Here is a 19,271-nt window from a genome sequence, read left to right as displayed (position 1 = left end):
TTAGGTCCCCAAGCTTTAAAAGTGCCCTACACACTCTCCCAAGCAAAATAGAGCAGAATAATGTGAGTGGCACAAGGGGTGTGGGCCCAGGCTTCCTTCTGCCCTCCCCGTCCGAGGGAGTCTGATCTGGTGTGTGGGTCTCGACAGCACTAGCGGCCGCGGGGTGAGAGTCCTCGGAATCAGGTGTTGGCTTCATTGCAGCTTCTGCCACAGTGTGGCCTGCAGCAGGCCCCAATCAGTGCCTGGACAGAGAGCACCCTCCAGGCTGGACACAATATGGAAGTCTGGCCATCCATGGACCATCCATCATGGTCCAGGTCAGAGCCTGGCTCCAATGGAGAAGGATAGGCTGAGCCGGAAACCAAAGGTGTGGCTCAGTGGGCCTCTTGGGGTCCAGCACACACCAGGCACATGGGACACTCAGCCCCACCTCCTGGGATTGAGCCTCCAGGGCTCCTCCACTCTGGGGTAGGATGGCTCCACACCTGGGCAGGTAGAGCCTCAGCAGCCAGTAAGGGAGTGGGAATGGACAATGTCAGCATGTCAAAGCCCTCTTGTTTGCATGAGCCCGGCTCTCCTCACTAAATATCTGTGGTCCTTTTTTTGCAGAGTGATGAGGTCCTCACCGTCATCAAAGCCAAAGCTCAGTGGCCAGCCTGGCAGCCTCTCAATGTGTAAGTAGCAAACAGACCCTGCCTGCCCTGCCCCTGTCCCAGCCTCGTACTTGGAGCCACCTACCTACTGGCCGCCGCATGCCAATTATGTCATTAAAGTGAGCAATACCTGGCAGACAGGAGAGCAGCTGAGTGCACTGCCCACGTGGGGAGTATCACCCATGCCCCTATCTTCTCGGGAATGCAGCCTTTGTCTTTGGGTCTCCTGATGGCTTTACCATCACAAAGGACCCAGCTCAGACATAACATTAACCATTTGTGTTTACTCGTGATCTCAGCCACAACAGGCCAAACACACACTCCCCCTCAGGGCACCAGGTGCGCTCACTCTGAGCACGTCTGACTCGTGAGAAGCCAGGTTTACCACAGGCTCCATTCTCAGCCCCCATGTCTTTTCTGTCTACTCTGTCTCTTGGGGATTTCATCCTCCCATGCATTTTTGTGACCAGAGGTATAATGATGGCTCCCAAAACTACCACTCCCCCAGGCAGGTATGTAGGTAGGGAGATAAATCCATCCATCCATCAGTTTCTTGGACACCTCTCTGTGGATGGCCTACACGGGCCTTGAACTCATCATATCCAAAATGGAACCCATCACTAAGTCCTGTGGATTCGGCCTTCTTCATATATCACTAATCAGTCCTCGCCTGGCCATTCCCCCGCCATTAGTTCGAGCCGCCATCTCTTCCCACCAGGACTGCTTCAATCCCTCCCTCTCCTACGGTCCCCCCATCTGATCCCTCATCCACACTGTTACCAGAGTGATTTTTTAAGAATCCAAACCTGATTGTGTCCTCCCCTCCTTAATCCCTCTGTGGACTCCCTTAGCTTCCAGGGTCAGGTCTGTACTCCTCAGTTCACCTTGTGAGCAGAACACACTTCAGCCCCTGCCTCCTGTTCCTCGGGGCTCGTGTCTTACTGCTCCCTCCTCTGCACCTCACTCTGGCCACCCTGAATCCTTGAACAAGCCTTGGTTTCACTCATCCTTTAAGGATGCGAGACCTGGAGAGACGAAGTTCCCAGTCAACCACATGAAAATGGTTTATGAAGGATGGCTTGGCTAGCCCCTCTGTGGAGCAGTCTGTATCCACTAACCATTGATGGTACTGATGAAGACAGCAACAACATGGGGAATGTGGGAGAGACTGCTCAGTGGAAGAAAAGGCAAACTCAAAATGAAAGGAAGGGAAGAGCAGGACATTCAAAGGGACAGCTCCACAGGATGAGCCAAGTGAGGAGGGTGCTCACCCATGACCAGCTGGGAGCATGGAAGCTCTTGCCAGGCCCCTGCTGCTCACCTGTTTAACTCCTCAGCAAATTAATGGCTCATTCCCTACTCTGTGCCAGCCCTATACACACAGTCCCCGCCTTTTGGAATGCCCAGCCAAGAGGAGAGACAGACAATAAACAGAGTTCTGCCACTCCAGGTCTGCCACTTGCACAAGTCCAGGTGGCACCACATATGCAGAGTGTATAAATATAATGTCATCATGGTAGCCCTGTACACTTTAAGGGGACAAGTGTTATGAGGAGGATCTGAGCAGCTCTCGAAGCCCAGAGAAGGGGCATAACCTGGCCTCGGGTTAAGGAGAGGTCATGAGGCTCTGTGCAGGCGGCGCCAGGGGGCTGAGTCTCAAAGGATGCTCCTTGCCCTGGATTGATCCAGGTGTGGGTGGAACCTAGCCCTGAGTAGAGGCTCACACTTGGACAGCTGACCAAGGGCAGCCCAGCTGGCTGCATGGAGGCCTTCTCTAGCTTGCTGTGATCTCCCAGCTTTGCTCTTGACCTCCTCTGAGGAAGCTGAGACCAGAGTAGTTGAAAACCTACCCAGGCCTGGAAGTGCCTTTCCCTCCAAGGAGAAGTGACACCGGCAGGGCCTGCTGCCCAGGGCTCTCTTCTGGTAGGGGGGCATTTGCCTGTCTCATGCCTGTCCCACCAGAAAACGCTGATATGAATTCACAAAGCCCCTCAGCCCCCTTTGCATTATTAACGTCAATCAGAAAAAAGTCCACCCTGAATCCGGTTTGCTCAGCCTGTCTCCTTAGCTTCTCCCAGCTCCCAGAACCTATATGTGAAGGACTCCTCCTTGGTCCTCTAAGCAGGCAAAGGCTCAAGGGCAGGTAGGATTTGGGGGCATCTGGACCACAGAGTTTGTGGATGCCAATTTTCACGTCACTAAGGAATTGTTATGCCAGTTTCCCCTTGAGGAACCTGGGTTTAGAAAGATGTAAACTACAAAGCAAGGTGCTTTCAAGAAAGAGAGAGGAAAGGAGGCAGAGAGGAAAGGAGGAAAGCAGAGAGAAACCCTTTTGCCTTGAGCATCACTAGGTGCCAGGTACCCTACTAGGCACTTACGGTCTTTATCCCACTTCATCCTCATACTAACCCCATAACAACCCCCATAGGGATTATGATCCTCACTTTACAGATGATAAGACAGAGGCTCAAAGGTTATATGATAGGTCCAACCTCAACATCTGCCTCCATCAATGGAAGAACTCGAATTCCAACCATATCCAGCTGATTCCAATGCCCATGCTCTTCACTATAACAAGATCCCTCCAATTAAGTTACAATTCTTACATTTCCCATTGTTTAACTAATCAAGACATATATATCTGCCAACTGGGCTTCTGACCAGCAGGAAATTAGCAGGGTGACTACACCAAATTGTCTGACCCCCGCCCCAAAACAAAATAAAACAACATTTTTACTTTCACTTACCCTGTGCCCTTTATCAAGGATGACCGAACATGTCATTGCCTCAGCAAACACTGGAGGATTCCAAAAGGAAGTGCTGTGAAAGGTGTTTAGGGGTAGAGTGGGGAGCAGAGCAGAGTTTCTCATGGAGCTTACAGTTTAGTGGAGGAGAGACATTAACCAAATGATGACAAATGTGATGTTTCTGTGAAGTAAAGATATCAGGTGCCATGAGAATGTGTGATGAGGACCCCGACCCAGCCTGAGGGTTAGAGAAAACATCCTTGAGGAAATGGTAATTGAGCTAAGAGCTCAGGAATCAGTACAAGTTAACTAGGTAAAGAAGCAAATCACGGGGAGAACATTCTAGAAAGTCTAGAGAGACTATCAGGTGCATCAGCTGTGCCCTGAGGAGGGAGCAGCACATACTTGAAGTACTAAAATGTTGCGGTATAACTAGATCCAGAAATCATAGGAGAGCTTGGTGTGGGGCCAAGCCATGCAACATTAAGGATTTTGATTTTTACATTAAGAGTAGTGGGAAATCATTGAAGAGTTTTTAGCAGGGTGACAACATGATCAGATTTGCATCAGAAAAAAAAAAACAATAACAACACTCCAGCTCCAATATGAACGAGCTAAGAGTAGATGAGGCGAGACCCGTGAGCAGTGAGAAGGCTGTTGCAAAGCTCCAGGAGAGATGTAATAGTGACTTTGACTAGGATGGCGGTGGTGGAGATGGAGAGAGGTGCAGAGATCTGAGAGATACGTAGGCGTGAAAACCGACAGGCTGTGGTGAGAAGTTGAATAAAGAGGGTGAGGGAGGCAGAGGGACCAAGATGCCTCCCAGGTGTCTGGCTGGTGTAACCAATGAGTTGGTGGAGCCACTCCTAAGACTGGGCACCTTAGATGAAGCTCAGTGAGAAACATCAGGAGTTCAGTTCTGGATGTGTTACGTTGGAGCTGCCTTCAGGATGTCCAGTTGGAGGTGTTCAGCACACAGTTAACTATAAAGCTCTGAAACTCAGGAGGAAGATTCTGCACTAAGAGCCATCAAGGAACAGGAGACAGTAAATGACGAGGTCATGGACGAGAGAGAGCCTGAGAGTTAAGTCAAGGGCTTAACTGAGCCCGAGGAGCTCCAACATTTAATGCTGAGGAGGACTTGCCTGCAAAGGAAACAGAAGAGATGTAGGGACACCTAGGGAAGAAAGCGTTCAAGAGGGAGAGTAGTGAGCTGCATCTAGTCCCACCGAGAGGTCAAGTAAGATTAGAGCTGCAAAACGCCGCTGGATTTATCAACGTGAGGATCATCATTGACCTTACTGAGGATCCCTTCTGCTCAGTAATGGGGGAGGGGTAACCAGCCTGGAAACGGGGGAAATGAGAACAGAAAGTGAGGTGATGGCGTCCGGGAGCACAGACAACTCCTCTGTGAAGTTTGCCGTGGAAGAAGAGAGACAGTAGCTTCAAGGGGCTGAAAGAGTCAGTGGAGCTTTTTGTTTTTTAGATGGAAGAGATTTTCTGAAAAATTGAAAACAAAAATATTTTGGAACCCATTCCCACCCTTCACCCATTCCTCAGACTTCCTGAGACCCCGGTGAATAGAATTAACTGACGGCGCTCAGACCTCCCGAACACGCAAGCCCTCTCCACTCAGCGCTACCCGCCTGTTAACGGAAAGGAATTTTCCTTTGATTCTCCCATACCCAGGCTCCCCTTTCCTCTTCCAACTCTCATCAGGAAGTCAAATTAGGAAGCCTCCATGCAGCCAAGTTTTGTTTTGCAGAAACAGCCCTGCCCCTCCTCCCTGAGCCTACTCGATTGAGGTTAATGGGATTCCAGCCTCCCTCAGGCCAGTGGAAAGCCAGGGTGACCTACTTTGTAAGGTCCTGCCCGTGGAAACTGACTTGTTTTTCAATGATCTTCATCTTTATCCCCCAGGACCACTTCTCCAAGGACAGCCGTGAATGAACAAATCAGCTGCTGACTTGTTTAGCCCAATAAATCAAATGCGGCTGCCACAGCCGGGAGGGTGCAGGTAGAGGAAAGGCAGATGCCCACCTCCTTCCCTGGGTCCTCTGGAGTCCAAGTAGAAAATGCCCAGGTTTCCTGCAAATCAGTTCTGAATTTCCACCACCCAGTTCCTCCAGTTTAGTCTGAATGCTAGGAATTACTGAAACTTTTAAAAATAATTTTTATTCCCTTTCTTTTAATGAATCCTGTAGAAGGACTGTAGTCCCCTTAATTATTCCCAGCCACTCTGTTTAATTAACATTTGATTAGACAATGGTCTCTGTTTTCGAGACAGATGAGGGGCGGGTGGAATGGGGACACAGTCTCCCTCTCCAGAAATCCTGCCTCTGGGGGGGGGAGGGGGTCTGTGCCCCATAATCACACAAAGCCATGGTTCCCCAGGAGGCTACAGGCGTCTTTCTCTCAAATCGGAGCTGGAAGTTTCAGGGCCCTCCCTGCCTCCTGCAGCACTTGCCCAGTTCCATCGATGTCCTCAGGATTATAAAGAAAGGCTGGCCTTGGACTAAAGGGCCAGGCGGTAAGTCCAGCCCAGAGGGACCTGGAGCTCTCGGTGCCTCCAGGTTAATTTCTAAGCCTCGAAACCTCGCTCACACCTTCGGCCCCGCAAACGGGTCTTCAGCCTAGTGCGTAGCTCTAGCGCCCTCTAGTGGCAGCCTTAAGTTTCTGCAACTTCGAAAGCTCTGCATCAAATAATATTTGCAATATATGCTGAGGGACAGAACTCAGCAACTGTGACCTGAGTCACCAGTGACCTGAGTCTCACTGGTGTGGTTTTGTAACTTAGAAGGGGATAATACGTCTCTAGAAGGACCATAAAAATCCTTTATTACCTCTTTTCTTCTGTGGTGGTTTTTGGAAGTTTTGCTTAGAAAGGTTGAATGAGAAGCAAATCAACATTTACCAAGTCCTGTGATGCGTCGGTCACAATGATAGGCAATTTCCTCACAAAAAGCCTTGCGGGAGGTATGATGCTGCTCCCATTTTGCAGATGTGATAACTGCAAAGCAAGGTAGCATAAAAGCCCCTGTCACGCAGCTAATAAGTGGCTGCACCGAGGTCCAACTCCAGCTGTCTTTCCCAGTATCTCTGTCCTTCCAACACAGCACCTGCTCTCAGAATGTAAAAAGGGGAACATCTCTCTTGTCTTTATTTGGTTTTCATTTTTCATTTTTCTGGTGTGAACTGTGTTCCTAGCTTTTATCTATTGGGATTGTGGTATTTTTCTTACAGTTGGATTAGCTCTGTATATACCATAGATACTGACATTCGTCAGTCATGTTAGATGGAGGTGTTTTCGTCAACCTGTCATTTTTCTCTCTAATTCAACACTGTTGTTTCATTATACGGGTGTTTTTAGTTGATGTATGATTCAGTCAGTCACGTTTGTAATTGCTTTTTTTGTTTCAAAGCTAAGAAAATTAACATTTCTCTAACAGATCTGAAAACTTGGCTTTTTTCCTATGATCTGGTTGTTTTCTATTTAACTCTGGAAGTGTTTTTTTGTTTTTGTTTTTGGGGTTTTTTTGGTGCATGACATAAGATGTGAATCCTATACCTTTTCAGTTGCAATTAAGTTAACCTAGCGCCACTTATTGCATAATCTTTCCTTTCCCTCTAATTTGAGAAGGCTATTTTGTCCTTATCTAAAGTTTCTGGGATCTCCGATCCGTGCCACTGATTTCTATTTCTATCTTATCCTAAATATTACACCATTTTAATTATCATGCTTTATAATATAATCTGTTACATAGCATGGCCAAAATTAACTCTCTTTGCTAGAAAACTGATAAGAATTTAAATCCAGATAGAAAAATGAAATCGAGTTAACAAAATATCATATATGGGAAGACATGGCATATAAGAAAGCATAAATAAGAATTTTTATTACAGTTTAAACAAATTAAAGAACTCCAGCCATACCTAGCATTTCCTAAAGAAGACTCACATATATTCAATCCATTTCGTTATTTTAAGTAGCATTTTTACTATAGAAGTAATAAGTACTTTGAGGTGCCTTTTAAATTAAATTTGAAGGTCAAAGGAAGTCCAAGAGCTCCATATTCATTTCCTAGATTAATTCATTTATTTCAACAAATATTTGAGGAGAATCCACTGCATGTCGAGTTCTAAGCCAGGCACTGGGATGCAGCAGTAAACAAGACAAAAATGGCCTCTTCTCTGTTGGAATTTAATGGGGAAGACAGAAATTAAACAAGAAACTCCAAGCACAGGATGAGTTCTGCCTGCTCTGGGAAGGTACACCAGGGTCCTAGGCAGTATGAGGAGAGGTCAGGAAATGCTTCCCGAGGCTGTGTTCCGTAAGCTGGGTAGTGGGACGAATTTTCCTGTCAAGGGTAAGAGAAAAGAGCAGGGCATAACTGAAGATGCTAGAAAATCGCTCCCAGGCCCTTATCCTACCCCTTGAAATACGTACCAAGGTCTGGAAGATACCTCACTCAGGTGACAGATTTGGCCAAAATGCAATGGCAGAGAATGATTTGCATAAGGCCTTGTAAGACACACGAGGCTCTCAGGTGGTTACATGCGTCTGCTGGGCACAATATCAGGATGGCGTGTTGGGCGGGAGCGGTTTGGTTTCTCCAGCTCTGGACTCCTAAGTAGAGCTGTTTTTGACCCCATCGGTTGTCATGGTGAATAGTGTCACCGTCGGGTACAGGCTATGAACAACTAACCTGACCCAAAGTCACATGTTCAGGGAGATGGGAAGGTAATAGGTGGAGCATTAGTCTCTATGGCAACGAAAGAGGAGGCTGCCTCCAAGTCAGTGCTGGACCCCGAAGGGGCCGAGAGCCAAGGGGGGCTGGGGTGTAAAGCAGCTCTGCCCAGATGCCAGTGCTCTCCGGCCGGCTTTTACTGCAAGGCAGGCTCCGGACCGTGTCCTGTGAGTCCGTGGACCATGTCCCGTGAGTCCCTGGGTGCGCAATGCCGCAGCTCTCAGACTGCAGTTCTCGTGGCAGCCGGGTCTTTAAAGAAGCTGCTAAAACCACTGACCTACATGCCAGGAAAGCATGCATGGGCAAAGGAAACGAAATCCCCTGATTTGTGCCTAACCAAAGAGCAGACTGGGTAAGTGTGGGACTTGAGCAGTTTTTAAGGGCTTCCTAATAAAGCGTTTCATTTGAGCCTCACAGCAACACCACAGGGAAGCAATGTCAGACGAAGAAACTGAAGCTGGAAGGTTGTGAGTGACTTATTTGCCCGAGATCTAGAGCTAGGGAGGAGTGGAGCTCAGGTCATCACACATCCACTTATCCACTTGTTCAACTGGCCCACTGGACCCCTAGGAACCGAGATGCAGCTGTGAAACTTAGGGTTCCTGCCCTCAAGGAGCTCCCTGTCTTGTGGGGAAGACCAAACAATGAGAAAGCGATGACAATCATAGAGCACAGCTCCAGAGACCCACAGACCAAGGGCACTGGCCTCCATCTGAGGGATCAGAAAGGCTCCTGGATGAGGTGACTCATGACCTGAGGCTGAGCAGACCCATGATTCTCAGACTTGTGCATTAGGATCACCTAGGGGGATTATTAAAAGAAAATGCTGGTCCTACCCCCAGAGTCTCTGAGTAAGTAGATCTGGAGAGGGGCCCGGTAATTTGCATTTCTAACAAGTTCCCAGGGCACACAAGGACCACACCTTGCCAACCCCTGAAGAAGAGCTTTTGCAGCAGATGCAAGGGCATGTGGGCCTGCAGCTAGGCTGGCCTGGCCTGGGCACGGGGAGCCTCTGGCAGTGGGGGATGGGGTGGGACAGGGGAGGCTGGAGAGGGAGACAAAGCTAGGGCTCCTGCCAGGCTCTCCCCCCACCCCTGTGCCAGAGCCTAGACTGGCATCAAGCTAAACTGTGAAGTCTGCTCAGGGAGGCCTCCCTCCACTCCTCTCTCTTTTCTGATATCCATATGACCTTACACTGCTTCTTCTCTCAATAGCAGTAATAGCTCAGTGCCAGGCACTGGGCTAATTACTGTATGCAAGTTCTCTCATTAAACATTCATAATAATCCTTCAGAGGAGACATATGAGGAACCCCATTTTATAGATCTGCACGCTGAGGCACAGAAAGGTTTGGTCATTTGTCCAAGGATACACAGCCATAAGAGGTGGTGCCAGGATGTACACCCCGGCTTCTCTCACTCTCTGCTCATTGTTTGATCCCATCTGGCCTGCCAGAGCCCAACGGGTCCAGTTCCACAGGGCCCAACGAGGTCTGGAGTCTTCACTTCCTGGGTGCAGGTGAGGACAGCCAGAAGCAGGTGATCGCAACAGAGGGGCAGAGGGACTCCCAAACAGCTGAGGTGGACCAGCTGCCAGCTGGGTTGAACAGACAAGCTGGTCCCCGCCAAGGATTCCCCACGATTAGCAGCCTGGTGTAGAGTCAGGCGGAGCTGCTTTCAAACCTCAGCCGTCTGCTAGCTGCGTCTCTAAGTTCATTAACCTCTAGGTGCTTTCCTTTCTTTTCTACAAAATGAGATAATAATTCTAACGCCACAGGATTGTCATGAGGCAAAAATAAAATGACGTGGGTCTGCCACCAAGTGTGCACTGAGTGATATGACTCTCTAACCAAGGCTCGTGGTGGAGCCACTTCCACTGATCTCATATAGCCCTGTCCACGCCTAAGACCTCCTAGCAACATGAGGAGACAGAGCTTGAAGGACTGCCTCTCAGAGCTCAGGGGTTGTCAGGCAAATGTCTCGGGCTCTACAGCTGGTCCCTGCTCGACAACTGGAGGAAGTGGCCAGGGAACCGGTTATGGTGCCAGGACAGAACCCTGCTGTGAGCGGCCTCTGGAGGGCAATGGAGGCAGCTTGCTGGGGGAGATGCCCCCTCTGACGGCACAGTGTAGATCTCAGTAGAGTAAGAAAGGCGGAGGGTAGAGGATTTAGAAACTGATGATGAAAAGAACACTGACCTTGAAATAGTATGGACTTGAGTTATCTCCATTCCACTACTTCTCTTTGTGACTCTGGACAAGTTACATAACCCTTCTGAGCCTCAGTTTCCTCACGCACAAATTGGAGCCAATAATCCTTCCCCTAAATCCATTATGAGAATGTACACGAAAAGGCTTGGGGTGCTGTTAAGCAGTTTTCATTTATAAAGTTCATCTCGCGTCCAGCACGGCTGGGCGCACACACAGCACAAAGTATTTGTTCATTCATTTATTCAGAAACATTTACTGAGCATCTCCTCTGTGCCAGGCACTGCTATCGGCACTGGAAATAAAGCCGTGAAGAGGGCAGACCCTGCTTTCCCCAAGCTTACACTCCAGTGAGAGAGGACAGTCAATAAACAGCTGAACAAATAAAGAAGCTAGCAAATACAAAATCATAGTAAGTGCTGCGGACACATTAAAACTGGATAGAGGCAGCTTATGGTTCTCTCCACAGGGACCAATGGATGGGCTCAGGACAGAGAAGGCTGTAAACCAGTAGTAGCCGAAGGCAGAGTTCAGAGGGAGACTGAGACTCTCCCTTCTTTCTGTGCCTCTCGTCCTTTCATCATGGTCTGGCCAGATGTCCCTCAGAACGTGCACCCCGGGAGTCCCTAACGTAATGGTCTCTGTATTTGGTTTCCAGGAGAGCAGCACCCTCGGCTGAATTTTCCGTGGACAGGACGCGTCACTTAATGTCCTTCCTGACCATGATGGGCCCCAGTCCTGACTGGAACGTGGGCCTGTCGGCGGAGGATCTATGCACCAAGGAATGTGGCTGGGTCCAGAAGGTGGTGCAAGACCTGATTCCCTGGGATGCCGGCACCGACAGCGGGGTGACCTATGAGGTAGGCGTGTGCCTGGGGTGGTGAGTGGTAAACCTTCCTGAGCACCGCCTCCCTGTCCAGCCCTGTTCTGGGGTACTGGACACAGAGATGAGTCCGGCCCAGGCTGTGTCCTAGATGAGCTCACCATCTGGGAGGGGAGGCCAGTGTGGTCCCATCACATACTCACGTGCTGTATGACCCGGGCCCTGGGGAGTGTCTGTGCAGCTGGCCAAGAGAGCACGGAGGGGGGATCTGCCACAGCAGTCCCCAGGTAAGCTAGGGAACAGCTGGCAACAGACACGGAGGCAGAGAGACAGAATGGGGAACAGCAGGAAGTCAACGTACATTTCTCTGGGCCAGATTCTGAAGGGTTCTGGACAGCCAGACCGAGTTTGGATTCTCTCCTGAATGTCAGTATTCCTCAGATATGGTCAGCACACCCACTGTATTAAAATCTGGAGCCATCAGAAAACCGGTGTAGAACAATCTAGAATAGATGTTGGTAAACTATGGTTCATGGGCCAAATCGGGCCACCCACCTGATTTGCAAACAAAGTTTCAGAACCAGCCTCATGCATTCGATTCCATGTTGTCGTGGGCTGCTTTCCCACAACTACAACAGCTAAGTGGAGTAGTTGTCACATAGTATGGCCCACAGAGCCTAAAATGTTTATTGTCATGTGACCCTCTCAGACAAACGCCTGGTCTAGTAGGAAGAGCTCTGGATTCAGGACAACCTGGCTCAGCCAGTGCCTAGCTGGGCCGACCTCTCTGAAACTGGCCTTCTTCATCGGCATAATCCTACCGTGTATATGGGAGAATTTGAAAGGATAGATCTGCAGATTTCCACGCACAACACATGGCATGAATAGAATTCCGTAAATATATCACAGTTATCCTTGCTGTTAAATTCCTATCATGGTTTGTGTTCTGATCATTTAACAACAAAATCGCTTTTGTGGTTTTCAATCCCACTCTCTGTATCTGTGTTTTTTCCCCCACTGCAGTCACCCAACAAGCCCACAATTCCCCAGGAGAAAATCCGGCCCCTGACCAGTCTGGACCATCCTCAGAGTCCTTTTTATGATCCAGAGGGCGGGTCCATCACTCAAGTAGCCCGAGTTGTCATCGAGAGAATCGCCCGGAAGGTACTGGGTTAGAGCTCACCCTGGCACAGAGCCTGTAGTGCAAGGAGACGGTACCCCTTTCTGCTCTAGAATCTTAGGATCCCTGACATATTCCAAAATATGGAATTTCTGGACTTCCTAGGGTTTCTAGTATGCAAATTAATTCATAAGATGTAAATGAGAAAAATTAACACAGAAGTAGAGTTGGATGCTTCACTGAATGATTTGATCCAGGCAAACAGCTTTCATCATGAGTTCCATAATCGATTACTAATGTCTGTCATAGGTCAGGAAGTAGGAAGCTATGGCTTTATTGTCGTTTCTTTTTCAATCAGATTGTAACTATTGGCCCAGAACTCTGCTGTGGCCTGGGATTTGTACACAGGATGGGCATTAGATTTTATATCCTTCCTCATCTTTCCCCCACACATTCCATTCTTTAATGTGAGCCCTTCAAGTAAAATTCCTTTTGCAGGGGGAACAATGCAATATTGTACCTGACAACGTTGATGATATTGTAGCAGACCTGGCTCCAGAAGAGAAAGATGAAGGTACGTTGTTTTCCTTTGTTGCAGGTGGCAACATAAATGGGCACAATCTTTTGGGAAAGCAATTTGCTAACATGTTTTAAGAGCCACAAAAATATTATATCCTTTGACTTGGTAATCCCGTCTTGGAGGATTTCTGCTTGGGAGATAACCCAAAACAAGGCCAAGACTGGGCACAACGTATAAAGGGATTGGTGAAGGTATGACATTGGAATATGTACTCAACAGTATCGGGCCTTTAAAATGATCACGTAAATGCTACTAGCATAGCTTCACAGTATTCCGATCACTCTCTGCTTTGATTCTCACACTGGCCTGTGAGGCAAGTGTGGGTGCATCCATTCCCCCAGCAAGGAAAGTGAGGCCCAGATCCTACAGTCAGGAGGGAGTGGCACAGCCATGGCTTCAGCTCAAGTTTTCTCACGGGATCTGGAGCCAGACAACCTGGGATCTCATTTTGTGACTTTGGCAAGAAGCTCGCCTTTCTACCATGGTTTCCTCGCCTGTAAAGTTGGGATAATAACAGAAGCTGCCTCGTGGAGAGTTGTCATTAAGGATCAAATGGGATAAAGCAGGGAAGGGTCGTAGAATGATGCTGGCACATGACGAGTGCTCAGTGAACACTGGCTGCCCTTATTCTTATCATGACATCTGTGTATGGGATCCCTGGGGAGACAAAGCAGCAAGACAAAGAAGCCTGTGCTTCCCCAAACTGCCTATGATACACCCCACCTGTGCGGAACGAAGTCTGCCAAGGCGAGGGACTGGAAATGACAAGACGTTCACGCATGGAGGGGAAGGGATAGTAAGAGAATCTTCCTTATTATTACGTTATTTAGATATCGATTAGTAGAATGCTAAAATGTAATTTTCAAAGGGAAGTAAATGCCTGCTTCCATCCCAGGAGTGCCGGGCTCACTGAGGCTAGTCAGGAAGCAGGGTTTTCTTGTCCCCAAATGAGCTTGTCTGGGGAGAGGGCCAGTCACAGCTTCTACAGGCTCCCAGGGAAAACGTGTCACATGCTCTTTCCAGATGACACCCCCGAAACCTGCATCTACTCCAACTGGTCCCCGTGGTCCGCTTGCAGCTCCTCCACCTGCGACAAAGGCAAGAGGATGCGGCAGCGCATGCTGAAGGCACAGCTGGACCTGAGTGTCGCCTGTCCTGACACCCAGGACTTCCAGCCCTGCATGGGCCCGGGCTGCAGTGACGAAGGTGAGGAGACAACCGAGGCCAGCGAGGGGCAGGCAGAGGCTCAGGAAGGGAGGCCTGGCCTGGCTATGCCAGCCCCTCATACCTGGTCAGGCAGCGTCCCTAGTGGGGGCACCAGGACCCTGACTGAAGTTGTCAGCAGGGTCCCCCTGAGGCAGACTCCCCTCTCCAACAATGTCTTGAGGGCTCTGAACACAAAACGTGTCTTACGACATCAAAAGAATTCTTGAGACTGACTGACCACCCTCTCCCTCCCCAGCCATGGAACTAAATACTCCTGAAGAGCCAACAAACATCTTATGACAAATTGCAAATAGCAAGCAGCCTGCTTCTGGGCCTTAACACCAGTCTTTTTATGAAGCAGGTGAACAGGAGGGCCAAGATTGAATCTAGATCCATTGCCCTAATTCTGTGTCATTTATGGACCGTGGTGTACGTCCCACCCCCGCCTGAGTTGGAGCACTCACTTCCTGTGCCAGGACCTCTGGGCTGATGGCAAGCATTCTCAGTCTCTCTCTGCAATTGTCAAGGTCAGGCTTGAACTCTGAGCTTGTACTGCCTATGTCATGATGGCTCAAGCTTCAAGATGACGCTCAGCTGATTGCTGTGCAAAGGTCAGCTGCCTACCTTCCAGGCTAGGACTGCTGTCTCTGCCTGGACAAATCTATCCTCTGTACTCTGATCTTAACTCTCTCAGAGGTGCAATGAGGCAATGGGATGGGATGTATAGGCTGGGCTGGTTTATGGCAGGAAGAAAACCACTTCCAAGCTGAGGATAATTGAAGAAAGCTTACCCCACTGCAGGTCATTCACTTTCTGGCTCTTCCTGGGGGACGGTCTTAAATACCTCTCCTGGCCACACTCCCATGGTGGTTAATTGTTAACTGTTTGTGTCCATGAAAAGACACTTCAGAGGGGAGTAAAGCCTGCCGTAGACGGGCCATTCCTACAAACAGGCAGGGAGGAAGTTGTGACAGGCCTGGCAACGCTGGAGCCTAGCTGTCTTTCTTTGGCTGGGGTTGGGGGGCTGTCTGCCTGAGGCCTGCGGTGGAAGCTGAGGTCTTTAATGCCCCCTCCGCTGGGAACAGTTCTTCCTCACATCAGTTCACGTGGCTCCTGGGTGGTAATAACAGTTCTGAAACATGTTGGGCTGTGCCTGCTTTTTTCTCCATTTTTTTTTGGTAGTACATGATATCAAATTTACCATCTTAACCATTTCTGTGTCCAGTTCAGCGGTATTAATTACATCCACATTGTTGTGCAACCATCACCACCGTCCATCTCCAGAACTCTTTTCATCTCGCAAAACTGAACCTCTGTCCCCATTAAACACAAACTCCCCATTCCCCCTCCCCAGCCCCTGACAACCACCACTCTACTTTCTGTCTCTATGAATTTGACTATTCTAGGTACCTCATATAAGTGAAATCATACAGTATTTGTCGTTTTTCAACTGGCTTATTTTCACTTAGCACAATGTCCTCAAGGTTCATCCATGTCATAGCATGTGTCAGAACTTCCCTAGGTCAAACGTGTGGGTTCCAGCTGTGATTTCTTACTGCACCACCAGCGCTGTCTAGCTACACTGTCCTAAGGTTAAATAACAATGTGTAGGCATCACACATGTGCAAATGACAGCCTGTGGACATGTGCAGGCTGGTCTTACACTCTGCCTTCAGTCCTTCTTTCTGGCTTCATCTCCCACTACCGCACACATATACACTCTATACAGGGGCATTTATATGACCCGTTCCCTCCACCTGAAATGCAAATATCCTTTACCCAACAAAGGTGCGCTCAGATGTGCCCTCTTGTGTGAAATCTTCCCCAGAACTCCAAGAAGGAATGTGTTTTTCTCTCCTCTATGTTCCCCAATTCCCTAGGCTTACTTCTGTTGTCATATTTTCAATACCTGGAATTATTGTTAGTTTATGTGCCTATCTCACTCTCTGGAGGAGAACAAGATCCATATCTTACACATCTTCTAAACCTCAGAGCATACCACTAAGCGTTCAGTAAATCCTTATTGACATGAGTAAATGGATGGATGGGTGGGTGGATAGATGACTTCATTTCTATCTTCTTTTTTTAGAACTAAGCAGGCAAACACACACACGCGCGCACACACACACACACACACACACCTGTGTTTCCACCAGGAGCAGCACCCCTTCTCACCACCTTGGAAACAGGACCACCAAGCCATGGTGAGAGGTTAAATTATCTTTTCCACCAACCGCTGAGTGTCTCCTACATGATCATGACCCACTGATGGAAGCAAAGTCATATATAGCCCAAGATATCAACTCAGAAGGCGGGTTCTATGCCTCCCTCATTCTTCCTCTACCTCCCCCTCTCCTGGCACACACAGACACTCCCTCTCCACTCCCTTCCCACCCTTGGCTCCCCATTAGCAGCTGGGGTTTTCTCTTCTGTCACCAACCTCAACTAGGCATTGAGATGTCTGTGGCCACTTAGCATAATCTGCTCTGGCTACAAATCAGCCCTGTGACTTCAGCTCCCTACGTTCCAAGGCCAGTCACACTCTACCCTCAGGAACAAAATTCTGTATTTTTCTAGACTGGCAACTGGCAGCTTTAGACAATAACTAAAGTCTCAGGTTCCTCTGAGCAAGAGAGCTTACATTGTATCTCAGAATATATATAATTTCTTTCCAGTGGTGCCCACAGAACTTTCTGTGATGATGGACGTGTTCTCTATCTGCACGGTCCAGTATGGTAGCCACTGGCCACATGTGGCTAATGAGCACGTAAAAGGTGGTTAGTGACTGAGGAAGTGAATTTTTAATTTTATTTAATGGTCCTAAATGTATGATACCTCTTAGACCATACAAATGGATTATGACTTAAATTATATGTAGATGGAATTGTATCTTATACCACATATATATATAAAACATCCTTCTAGCCATCCAAGCATCTTTCAAACTTCATGGGATAAGGAGTGATCCTTCCTGAGTGCCCCCATGAACCTGGGAAAAGGCATTTCCTCATAGAGAGATTCCTGGTGTAAAGATTTACCCCTTTTATGTGCCCTTCCACCCTCAACTGCCTAATTCCTCTTAAATGCCAGCTGCTTCCTTCTTGGTTTCTGCCCTTGTGTTGCAGACGGCTCCACCTGCACCATGTCGGAGTGGATCACCTGGTCGCCCTGCAGCATCTCCTGCGGCATGGGCATGCGGTCCCGGGAGAGGTACGTGAAGCAGTTCCCGGAGGACGGCTCCGTGTGCACGCTGCCCACCGAGGAGACGGAAAAGTGCACTGTCAACGAGGAGTGCTGTGAGTGGGGCGCCGGGCGGCTGGGGGGCGGGGAGCGGGGGGCGGGACTCCCGAGGCCGCCGCAGCCACGACTCCAACGCCGCGGGACTCCCCAGCTCCCAGCAGCTGCCTGATGACTGAGTGGGGCGAGTGGGACGAGTGCAGCGCCACCTGCGGGATGGGCATGAAGAAGCGGCACCGCATGGTCAAGATGAGCCCGGCGGACGGCTCCATGTGCAAGGCCGAGACGTCCCAGGCGGAGAAGTGCATGATGCCCGAGTGCCGTGAGTGGGCATGGGGGTGGGCGTGGGGGAGGGGACAAGGATGGTATGGAGAACCACAGCACCTCCTACTACTACCACCATCAGGGTAGGAGGTTGGGCAGGTGGAAGGAGTAAATATGGTCCACCGTGCTTGCAGGGTGCTGCTGGGAGCAAGATGAGGGACACAGGTGTGTGGACATGAACTGGACCCAGAGAGAGTGGCCTCCTTTGAGGGACATTCTCAGCAATGCTGAGGTGGCAAACTGCTGGCCTCTGGATAGAATTCACTTGCAGCTGTGTTATAGGATGCCAGAGTATCTTCTTTTTTTTTAGGAGAGGGAGTAATACATGTAGGCAGGATGTGCATTCCTCAGGGCATCATGGGCCCCTCAGTCTTGTCCTGTGTTGGACTTCCCTAGCCCCATAAAGCACTACAACATGTGCTTTATGCACAAATGCACCTAGGCCCACACATCACTACACAAATGCACACATGCACACAGGTACATACACATTGTAGGGATTTCAGCGCCAAAGTGTCCAGAAATGCAGCATTGAGCCTATCTTCTAGTGCACGGCTCTTGGGGCATGTGGGATGTTTCTGTCTCTAGTAAGACCCTACTCAGACCCTCAGTGGTGTTTCAAGTGGGAACTTGTGTATTCATATTTCTGAGCCACATCTGACGTCATGTCATGACCACCAGCTGAGCCAGGAGAGATGCGGGAGTGAGAAGAGCAGTAGTCTGCTAAGACACTTCTCGCTCCATGGGGTTCACTCTTATCTGAACCTGTCAGTCAGTTTCACTTTACTCCAGGGGCCAGAGCGGGAGACGGGATAGGGGGCACAAGGAGAGCAAAGAAAGCCAAGGAAGCCTGTTCTCAGTGGCAAACCTGGCTCTTGACCTAGACACCATCCCATGCTTGCTGTCCCCGTGGTCCGAGTGGAGCGACTGCAGCGTGACCTGTGGGAAGGGCATGCGGACTCGCCAGCGGATGCTCAAGTCTCTGGCTGAACTCGGGGACTGCAATGAGGAGCTGGAGCAGGTGGAGAAGTGCATGCTGCCCGAATGCCGTAAGTCCTGGAGCTCCGGGAAGCCCCCCACCTCCCTGCTCCCTTAACCAGCCCCGTGTGGTGACCGTACTGCTAAGTCTTAGAGTACACCTCCTTGCTGGGGAGAAAGAGTGTGTGTTTGGACCTCTGTGTCAGCAAAGTTACTTAAACTCGTAGTCAATCTCCTCATTAGTAATGGGGATCCCACTACCGTCTACAAAACGCATAAACTGCAAGTTACTGTGAAGTCTAGCCGGGAGGCTTAGATGAAAACATTTAGCACAAGGTCAATAAACATTTCTTAATTCTTTCTCTCCCCTACCCCCACCCCCAATTAGGGGCTTGTCTAACCCATGGTTTTTCTAAGCTTTTTAATCCTTTTTTCCCTCTCTGTGACCATATACCCATGACCAGAGGCTGGACATTAAGCCAGTGACTCCTGTACCCTTGCAGCCCTGATAAGAAAAGCAGCCAGCAGGAAAACCAGCCAAGTTCTCAAAAGCTCGCTGCCCACCCGCATCTCCTCCACAGCCTCTGTGATCAACTGTGTATATTACAGGGGACTAATCTCCAAGGAGGGCACGCCAGTTTTTCTGGCTA

General features: G+C 49.3%; 1 protein-coding gene across 1 annotated transcript in view; it reads left to right on the top strand.

The window, feature by feature from the left end:
* Positions 1-19,271, top strand: part of SPON1 (spondin 1) — a 245,046-nt gene that overhangs the window by 219,986 nt on the left and 5,789 nt on the right. The window contains exons 7-14 of the mRNA XM_046685570.1: positions 610-674; positions 11,012-11,213; positions 12,200-12,340; positions 12,795-12,870; positions 13,900-14,082; positions 17,208-17,378; positions 17,474-17,641; positions 18,528-18,692. Coding sequence (XP_046541526.1) covers positions 610-674; positions 11,012-11,213; positions 12,200-12,340; positions 12,795-12,870; positions 13,900-14,082; positions 17,208-17,378; positions 17,474-17,641; positions 18,528-18,692 — 1,171 coding nt within the window. The remainder of the gene's footprint in view (positions 1-609; positions 675-11,011; positions 11,214-12,199; positions 12,341-12,794; positions 12,871-13,899; positions 14,083-17,207; positions 17,379-17,473; positions 17,642-18,527; positions 18,693-19,271) is intronic.

This window comes from Equus quagga, chromosome 14 (assembly GCF_021613505.1).
Source record: "Equus quagga isolate Etosha38 chromosome 14, UCLA_HA_Equagga_1.0, whole genome shotgun sequence".
Classification (NCBI taxonomy): Eukaryota; Metazoa; Chordata; class Mammalia; order Perissodactyla; family Equidae; genus Equus; species Equus quagga.
The sequence above is the reverse complement of the archived record's forward strand: the minus strand, read 5'-3'. Positions and strand labels throughout refer to the sequence as shown.